Source organism: Austrofundulus limnaeus, unplaced genomic scaffold (genome assembly GCF_001266775.1).
Source record: "Austrofundulus limnaeus strain Quisiro unplaced genomic scaffold, Austrofundulus_limnaeus-1.0 Scaffold91, whole genome shotgun sequence".
In the NCBI taxonomy this organism is placed as follows: domain Eukaryota; kingdom Metazoa; phylum Chordata; class Actinopteri; order Cyprinodontiformes; family Rivulidae; genus Austrofundulus; species Austrofundulus limnaeus.
In genome coordinates this window covers 1537452-1547494 of record NW_013952493.1, presented here as the reverse complement: position 1 = coordinate 1547494, position 10043 = coordinate 1537452, and the positions used below count along the sequence as shown (strand labels likewise).

The following is a 10043-nucleotide window of genomic DNA, read 5'->3' as shown; positions in this document are numbered from 1 at the left end:
TTTGGTCCGGACCAAACAAGTGGACCAAAGGACTTTCCTGGTGTGAATTCACCCCTAATATGGGGTTCCTAGAACAAGTTAGGATCCATCTGTGGGCTATACAAAACATGTTCATTTGATTTAATTCACAAAATTAATCTCAGATAATGAAATTTCACCTTTTCAGTTCTGGCTGTTCTTTAGCTCTCTTCAGAATGTGCTGTTTTGCTTAAGTTGCTATGAAAACCCCCTCCCAACCTTTTGTTTACGTTAACTCCGCCCTCCACCAGATGTTTCCTTTCAGTAGAAAGTACTGTTTTTCCAAAGTAGTCCATGGTCAGCCAGTTCGGATGTTATCAGTCCATTAAATGGACGTTATTAGCGGTTATCAGTCCCATAGAATGTCTTCCGACAGTCACGACTGTGCCGTCGAGGAGGTTATCTGTCCCATAGAATGGTTTCWGACTGTCTCGACAGTGCCCCCTAGTGGGTTACCAGTGCCATATACATAGGAATGCAACAATCTGCTACCGCCGGAGTCCTAACCCTAACTGTAACCCAGGTCATTTTCTCTAAAATGAGCCTTAGTGGTTTTATATCTCATATTAACCAGATTGCATAAAAAACCTTAGTGGCTTTATGCCTCATACTAACCAGCTGACAGTCTGAAGCCATTCTGTGGGACTGATGACGGCAAATAACGTCCATTTATTGGATGATAACTTCTGAAGCGGGTGCCATGGTGAAATTATTTACACAAACTACAATTTTCTTTTGTTAATATCGCTAGAACCTTGCCATCAAAAATAGAAATATAATTGAATAAAAATCAAATCAAGCCCCACATCTCTGTTCTCCATGACTGTTCTAAAACATAGAACCGTCCTGTGAAGAAGTGGGTGGAGTCTCTACTTGGGTTACCTGGAGACGGGCTAGGCTGAGGTTGGGGTACGAGTACAAAATGTATATGACTAAAGATTGTGCCCATACTGGAGTGTGACTTGTGACATCACAAGTAGCGGTGTTTGAAAACAGGTCATTTCAAGACACAGAAAAATACATTTACTTATAGTAAAARTACTCCTGAGTGCATTCTTTTGGTGCTTGGACTGTTTTTAGAAGCAGTACTGACCCAAATGTAAGTAAAAACAAAAACCTGAAAGAAGTGACTTTTGCATATTAGGTCCCCTTTAAGAARGTATGCAGAATAAAAGGTTATGGTTTTCATTTCACATTTTCTGGAATTTTTTTAAGGAAACACACAAAAAAGCCCTAATCAAAACTTTAACATAAAGACATTTTTATTGAGTGATTAACATAGGAAGATGATAACTTGCAGTGTTGTGCTATTGTTAGCATAAGTTGGGTRCCTAGTTGTGGTGCATTTAGGGACTGCAGAAAAAAATAACATACTTAAGTGCTTCATTTGTCAATCACTAGTCAAGCTWAAAAAGGCCATTTCTGTTAAACTGAATTGTAGATGCATTCCTAGATTGAAGTCAAGTAAAGAAAGGAAAAGGAAATGTGCTTTTGTTGAATGACTTACAATTAAAAAAAGCATTGAACAGGACATGTTTATGATTCCACAGTGATAAAAACCAACCTGAAGGAACAAATCATGTCTACAATGTAAACAAACAGGTTGAAACTGGTCATGAAAGTAATAGTAACCAACAAATCCCATGGACAGTAAACGCCTGAACATGGACTGGGATTGTTTTTGAAGCTGTACATAGGCCAGATGATCACAGCTGTGATGTACATCAGCACTGCCACCACATTGCAGACAGTCAGGATTTTTTGAATAGGTACWGGGAAGATAGTCAACAACCGTCCGATGGCTAAAATAATGACAAGGAAAGAAATAATAAAGCAAACTGAATATACAGCAACACACCACTGCAGCCCTGGGTATAGTTTCACCCAGGTGTAAATGTAGCTCAGACAGATGAAGATGACGCAGGCTCCAAAGGTCTCAAGGACTTTGAGCAGACCTGGAACAGWTGAAAGAAATCCACTGATCTCAGATGATGTTCGAATCATTTTAACCTCTCTTGAATAAAGGATKAAGGTCAGATAGGAGAAAATGCAGGCAGCAATCTCTCTGCCGCAGATCAAACAAGCGAAGTAGAGGCTGTAGATGAAGGATGACGCACTTATCTGCATGAAAAAAAAAAAAGAGTTAAAATGACTGAGAAATACTTCTTGAATGTTTTCTTGCCAGTTAATTTGATCTGGTTGCTTGTGCAGTCCTTTCAAATGACAGATTATTGATTGATCTATAACAAGAACAAAAACAACAGAAATAACGATCCAAGATCCACCTTAATCCTACTGAAGCAACAGATCAGATTATTTGCAGTGAGTTTCATTGAGACAATTAAAATTTGACCTTAAGCCATTAAAATACCTACAAAAAGTAAAACATTAACTTTTTACAATCTTTCCTTGAAAGATTCAAGCTCCTCTTTCCTCAAAACTATATTTCAAAAGATCTAAAGTATCTCTTCAATTTAGTTTAGGTGTTCACAGAAAATATATATTACATACAGGTTTTGAGTTATTCCTTTTTTGTTTTTATTTTTTTATGTTTTGTTTTCAGCTGCTCTCTTCTGCAGGGGTCCTGAGATGCAAAATTAGTCACACAAAAAAGTTTGTTCTCACCACAGAGAACAAACTTGCCTAAAATATTTGTTTTACACTCGATCTTCTCCTGTACCTGGGCTCAAACCTGCTGCCTCAAGATCACAAGACCACAGCTCGCGTGTAACAGTAGCTTTTAACAAACAAACATAAAGCCTCAGGTATTTCTGAATAAGTAAATGTAAGACTAAAGCAAAAAAATAAAATAAAATAAATAAAAAGTTATGTACCATCAGGGTAGCAAACATAGAAAAGGCGGCGGTGAAGTCGAACCAGGAGAGGGGCAGCTTTGGGGCGAGGCCGGTGAATTCCAGGATGAGGATGAGGATGGTGACGCAGAAGCAGAAGCACCAGGAGAACATGCACCACGTCCAAAAGGAGTCCGTGGTGTAGCCCACCGATGCCACCAARCTGAAAGTGACACATGAGAAGAGGACCTCCAGAATCCTCACAATGTTCACTGGCTTTTCCAGCACCTCCAGGCAAACCATGTAGGTTGAGGTCCTCTGGTCAGTTTGATCCATGGCAAATAATTTGTGATTTTTTTTCCTTTTGGCCTGAGTTCTCTGAAAGTGCAAGTCAGCTTTAARTTTCACTCTATCTGGTCCCACTCTTAATGCCACACTTTTGCACTTTCTTTTTTAAATKATCTGTGAGCAAAACTTGACTACGCAGGCTCACAGAAGAATAATRTGAAGGGCTGCTCTTAATGAGGCAGAAGCTGTTGTAGAACACGTGAAAGCTGTCAATCATTATCATTTACTTGTCAGAAATGRCCATTCAGTAATTTAATTTGTTTTTACAGCCTTAACACAGAGGATTTAACTTGCCTCAGAGCTCCTAACATACTTGCTATGCAACTTGTAACTAGTTAAAATTTGTAGATGATTCTCAAAAGTTGAAAGGAGCGTGCACCTTAGAGTAAAACACTTTGAGGCATAGTATATGTTTGTGTTTAACAAAAGCAAAGAAGACAAACATTTTAAAATATAAAAAAATAATAAAAGCAATGCCCCATTGTAAGAAAATTTAGTGTTCGTTAACTGAAATCGTGACGAAACCACATGAATGTTAAATAGATTAAAATGTGAAGAGAAGATAACCATACAACACCAGTGACTGGAGTGAATGGTGGTTTAATGCTGTCTGTTCAGGCATGAAACCAGCGCTGAATGAAAACCRGAAGTTCCGGTCTATCAATACATGTATCTTCAGTGCCTGGTACACCCACTGCATGCATAAGGCTGAATCGCAGACACTCGAACAGACATCCTTTCCTCATGTTTATTAACGGCTAATCGATGTGTTGTTGCCATGGTGTTTCAGGCATGTAACTAAACTATTTTAATCAAGACATAACAATTGTCAAACAATGGATTATAAAAGTCAATACTTAAAAAGGAAAACTATGGAAATGGTGCAGTGCTTTTAAAATCAGTTTCTAACATGACTAATAAATTTCTTCAACTTCCCCCTGTTCACATGACAATTACTCATGTGAACACCATTTTTATAACAAACGGTTTGGGCCATGCTTATCTGCTGCTCCTCATGGCTTAGTTGCACAATGACACGGGTGTTTGTGAATGTGAAGTAGTTTAAAGAACAACAAAAAAAAATCCTTATTTAGATGTGAAAGCATGATTAATTGAATAGTCTAGCCTTCCTTGAAAGAATGCATATTGCCCACTACCAGAGTTTCAGACTATATTCTTTGTTTGATGAGAAGATCAAACCTTGAAAGTATTCAACGTCTAACAGGTTTTAAGTATCTCAAAAAGAGGATGCATCATTATCAATTACATCTATAAATGACAAAATCTCTGTTGACGTGTTCCTCCTCTGTTTTGATAGAAAACAAACAAACAAAAACGTTCTCTGTTGTCTTTAGTCTGGTTGTTGCATGGTTTCATCAGTACTTTAGCACCCTCTTTAGGTTGATGTTGAAATAGGTTTATAAAGAGAAAAAAAAAACCCACTTCTCTAGCGGAATACAGCTACAGTATTTAGAAATAAATTAGCAAAATTTCACATTATATATATATATATATATATATATATATATATATATATCAGTGATGCATTCAAAATCCATGGACCTACAGAATTAAAAACCTCCTTCAGCAGCCTAGGTGGAACACTGTCACATAAATTGTATAAGACTGCTATATTAGAAGGAAACCATGTTTTTACTTTTAGGAATATTGTGTTTTCCATGTAGCCGAGTGTTGGTTTAAGCTGAAGCCATCCCTTATATCAGAGGTGCMCAAAGTGGGGTCCACGGGCCAAAACTGGCCCGCCGAGCCATTTGATTTGGCCCACCAGCAGTTGTCCTGGTTAGATTTTAATTATATTAAGATTAAATATAAAATACAAGTAACTTCAAGACATTTAGATTAGATTTAAGCCCATATATAGATTTGCACACCTTAGAAGACCACATATACTCAAATTTTAAATTATGAAAAGTCCCATGAGCCTTTGCTGCCTGAGCATACGTTGAATTTTCTCCATGTCCATGGGCTGAAAAAAAAAAACAACTAAAGAATGTGGGCAACCACACTGGCTGCTAGCTTAATCATAAAAAATAAAACAAATTTACTTAAACATTTTCATTTCTTATACTGTATTATTACATTTGGCCCATGACCCTCAGATGGATTTTAATTTTGAACCTCTCAGGGAAAATGTTTTTTTAATTTTGGCACTCTCAGGGAAAATGTTTGGGCACCCCTGCCTTATATATTTAAATTAGGTTATGTTTCTTTGMTTGTGAATAGAAACTGTAACTATGATAGGCCCATCTCATAAACTGTGACATGAAACAGCAAAAACTTGACCAGTAATATCTACTTTTCCACAGATAGACAAACWTTCTTTTTGAAAGAGAAAAAAGTTCACAGCCACATAACATTCAGATTAAAATAAGRGTAATGCAATTTCTAAGTCTGACTTTCAGATAAAGTTCAGTTTAACTCAGCTGGGTGGCTGTGGTGGAGTGGTTAGRGGAGCTGTGAGATTTAGAAAATGATAATCTTTCCTTGGGCCCTGCTGGGGGCTAACCCTAAATATCAGATACTTGAATCGCTCCGGCTTACCAGGTAAAGTACTGCTTTCCGTGGACTGCAACATTGCTGTTTCACCACTTCCTCTTGTTTTTCTCACTGAGGACATAGGTAGATAATAGACCATAAAGTAAATTTATTTACAGAACAAGACAAGTCACTGCAGATTAGGAAATCCAATAAGGTAAAGCAAACATATTAAGGCTTGGTGGAGTAAAACAGACATCCCTAAGTGGAAAACACTGATGGGAATATGATCATGTACAAAGAAATCAGAGCAACGGCACATGCTGGTAATAAATGTAAAAAAAAAAAAAATCTGTTTTTTATGACATTTTTAGGCGATTTTGCTGTCATATATTGATGCTCATGCTCTGCATTTAAAATCATCAGAAGTGCTGGGAAATGTTCCTGATGTCTTGTGATTTTTTTTCTGGTTTACTGTGTCAGAGTCACATGTCAAGCTCAGTCACTCACAACCACATTGTGAGAAGCAATGCACGAAACTGAGGAAATGACCTTATTCAAACGGAAGCTAAAGTATATTTATCACAACTGACAGTGACACCTATGACAGCTACACTCCTTTCTGCAGAACACAAAGGTCCAAGCCATCACATTTCCTCATTTAACTATACAATCACCACTCTCACTCTCTCAGCTTCCCCCACTTTTACTTATTTTTTTTTTGTCTTTACCATCTATTTGTCTTATTGCTGTCTCCGTTATAATTTAAACATACTGTAATGGTTCTGCTTCTGTCCCAAGGGATGGACATGGGAGGAGACAATGGGAAGGGGGCAGAACCAATCAGTAAGTCAGTAAAATCCAATCTGTTCAGCTAAAGGGAAATGTGACCCATTCTCTCTCAGTTTTGCCTGCGTCATACTCAGCTGGGGTTTTAACGCTCAGAATCGGGAAGATCAAGTAAGAAAAGCTGCTTTATTCTCAACTTTTKCAGTTACCACTGTTGTGAGGGAGTCACTGGTAAGTTTGACAGATTTTATATTTATCATGACACAGTTATTAGCTATAAGTGTTGAATAAAATGTGTTCATGTAATATTTATGTGCTATATTGATATTATAAAAGAGTCATACCCATCATAGATTTACAAGCCACAGTTTCTGAGCGACTGAGAGTGAGGCAGGGGTACAATGGTCCAGTGAAAGAGGTTACTTCTTCGTGTGGCTCATGGTACTCTAATTGATTCTAAATGAATTTACAGCCAAACACAAAAGGACTTGTAGGGACTATATGGACCTGTTTGCCATTGTCAAAACTAATGAGTACACTTTGTGGTTTAAGTTAGCCTCGATGTTCTGCTGTTGATTCAGCTAAGTAAAGTTCTTTTACATAATCCATAGAACAGGGCCTCTCCCAGTGAGTAAATAAATGACAGAAGAAGTTGCTTCCCTATTTCAACAGCAAATTGCTTTATGTGTTTTTCCATTTTATGCCACTTTGTGCTTCCTCGTGTTCATATTTTAGCTCTTAACAGTTTAGATTTCGAAAAACAATTGATTTTATTCAAAAGGGAAAACATAAACTCCCTCAAATTTTATTCAAAACTGTTTCAGAAGATATTTCAACTATCCATGATCTCTTGTGCAACATCCTGCTTGGTGATTCAATTGACGTTTCTTTTTGTTTCTGGGTTTAAATAAAGTTACTGTTTAACAGAAAGCAATCAAGCTGGAAATGACAACTCCACTGGCTCAAAGACAAGAAAGCACATCTTAGAGTCACACAATTTAGGAATCTCTGTTGTAAACATTCAGCAATTAAGACAATGTTTCTGAGCTGAAAGTGATGCAGAGGAGTGGTCTTTATTTCCCAGAGACACGGGGAAGCTCTAAATTGCCCAAACATCCTTTGAGAGGAAGATGATGTGGATGATTATCGCAGGAAGTATGAACACACAGGCCCTCTGGCAACTGCGTGCTGCGAGGCTGCTTTGCTTCCATTAATGGCGTAAAATCAATTAAATAATTCATTAGCATGGAGAAGAAACTCGTACTTCCTCAGCATAACCTCATCAGATGGAACATTGACAGCCCGGCCTCTCAACACAACAGACTCACAAATAGCCCATTAAAACTGGTTTCAGAGTAGTTTTAAAAAGCAAACATTCTGACCTCAGTTCATTAAAAACCTGTAAGTTTTAAAAGTGAAGAAAGTAAATCAATAGTTTATTCCAAGAGGAGGTACATCCATCTGCAAACTCTACTAAGAATTAATACATCTGATCAAAATGCAAAACCATTTATGTGAAAAACATAAATTTAAGAAATTGGGTCTAATTGGTCAAACTATACAACAGGGCTATTCAACTAAACTGCTCCGGGGGCCACAGTTACTGCCGGTCAACAGCTGAGGGGCCGAACATCCAGCAATTAAAGTTATTATATGTTACCTTTGAATTAGTTTATTTTGCTGCATTTAATCATGAATAAAACATACAGAACCCTAACAGTAGTGACAATTACACATTATCAAAAACAAAAAGAACACATCACGTCTCCTATTAGACACAAATAGTGTTTTGACATCTCTGACTTGCCAAATTTTTAAACCAATTTTATTTTCACTTTCATCATTTTATCTTCAACTGTTTGTAGTTTTAATTGTCTTGAGTGTTTATAGAAATGGTTTTTACCAGCTTATATCCAAGATTCTGACGTTTCTGCAGATACCAAACATGTCTATGTTCAACTGAAAGAACTTAGAGTAATCAAAGTAGAAACCTGGGGATTTGGGCTTAAGAGATGAATGAACCAATTGGCGGGCCAAACTTTGGTCACTTGCGGGCAGGATGTGGCCCGCGGGCCACCAGTTGAATAGCCCTGCTATACAATTAGCACAACCCCTCAACCACTCCATCCATCCATCCATCCATCCATCCATCCATCCATCCATCCATCCATCCATCCATCCATCCATTACTCACTCATTCAAGATCATATAGCGGCCATTGGGTGAGAGGCGGAGTACACCCTGGACAAGTCATCGGTCCATCAAAAAATAAATAAACCTGCATCAGCTGCTTTGATTTTTCATTTTGATTCATTTAATTTAACTCTGTTGGACCAATCTTTGTATACTGATACTGTAGATGTTTCATTAATGTATCACAGGCSTCCTTCAAAGGCTTTTATGAGAGGTATTTGAAAATAGGAGTGCCGATAGTAAAAAAAAAATACTGATAAAATTTTCAGTGATCTATTGTAAGAGAACAGGCCAGCAAGACAGAAGATAATAAAATGTAAAACGTCAGCACTGATTAAACCACCTTTGAACCAAAGGTGGAAGGTAAGACACATACWCCCTCCGCAGATAAAAATATGTCTTGTCTGGTTCATTTAGTGTTTTGTCTCTGTATATTTGGTTAAAATGTTTAAGAGCACTGTTGTCTTGAAGCCAAACTCTTTCAGCCACAGAACAGCAGTTCAGTTGTTTTTTTTTTTTAAGAACATTTGAATTTCGCACCGTGTTTGCATTTTCTTGGTGTGGGGTATAAATATTGGTGGGCCATTTTCCTACTACAGTTTAAAACAATGCTTGCTACTGAGAACTCTACATTTCCTCTATGGGTCCATGACAGGTCATTTGGACTCCCATTCGTCTTCTTACCCAATCCTCTTTCTTTGAAACTTTCTGTTTTTGCTAACTGCAGGGTATCTGTTCCACATTTATAGAGCTTAAAGTCGACCTACAGTTACACATTTCATTCCCCATCAGGGAAGCTTTCTCAATAAAAAATTAAAATAATAATAAAAATTGTGGTTAAAAAAAGTTGTTAAATRTTGAGGTTGAAAATACATTGTTCCTGTAAAAAAAATTTGTTTCCGCCACTATGGTCAGGCTGCACATGTCAGCTTCTCACGTCCTGCAACTAATTCAAACCAACCAGTTCAAGAAACCAGATTTTTTTAGTTTGTGACTGTTAAATAAAAAGTTAACTTTGAAAACGGTTTTATGTTTATTCTTTTTCAGATAGGATTTCTGAAGATGGAAAAGGGACAGGAATCTGCTCCCCCCTACCCCGGCCCCCCCATGAACTATGGAGGTGGCGGACCACCACAGCCCGGGATGTACCCTCAGGTTCCTCCTCCGGGTGGATACCAGGGAGGTCTGTGGTCTCTACTGATACATACTTCTGATTTTACAAATACTTTAATTATGCAGTGCTWATATGTTTGTACATGTAGCATTAAAGAATTTAAAAATGGACAATTCAGTCCAAGAATATATACATATATATTTACAGTACTTGTATTTTCTGAAATGTTTTACTTTGTGTGTGTGTGTGTGTGTGTGTGTGTGTGTGTGTGTGTGTGTGTGTGTGTGTGTGTG

General features: G+C 37.6%; 2 protein-coding genes across 3 annotated transcripts in view; one reads left to right on the top strand and one right to left on the bottom strand.

Annotated features, from left to right (window-relative positions):
• Nucleotides 1-1439: 1439 nt before the first annotated feature.
• On the bottom strand, nucleotides 1440-3314 carry LOC106520402 (myeloid-associated differentiation marker homolog). Its single transcript, XM_014012489.1, has 2 exons — nucleotides 2853-3314; nucleotides 1440-2139 (listed from the first exon to the last, which is right to left on the bottom strand). Exons 1-2 carry the CDS (start codon nucleotides 3144-3146, stop codon nucleotides 1555-1557), a joined length of 879 nt encoding a protein of 292 aa, XP_013867943.1. The 5' UTR covers nucleotides 3147-3314; the 3' UTR covers nucleotides 1440-1554.
• A 3231-nt stretch (nucleotides 3315-6545) lies between these two features.
• The window catches only part of LOC106520401 (cell death-inducing p53-target protein 1 homolog), a 6049-nt gene continuing 2551 nt past the window's right edge, over nucleotides 6546-10043 (top strand). Inside the window, exons 1-2 of one of the 2 annotated variants that reach the window (XM_014012488.1) lie at nucleotides 6546-6614; nucleotides 9684-9819. In XM_014012488.1, coding sequence (XP_013867942.1) covers nucleotides 9699-9819 — 121 coding nt within the window. In that variant the 5' untranslated portion in view covers nucleotides 6546-6614; nucleotides 9684-9698. Of the gene's footprint in view, nucleotides 6675-9683; nucleotides 9820-10043 lie in introns of both variants that reach the window. The other variant, XM_014012487.1, reaches the window with a different exon arrangement.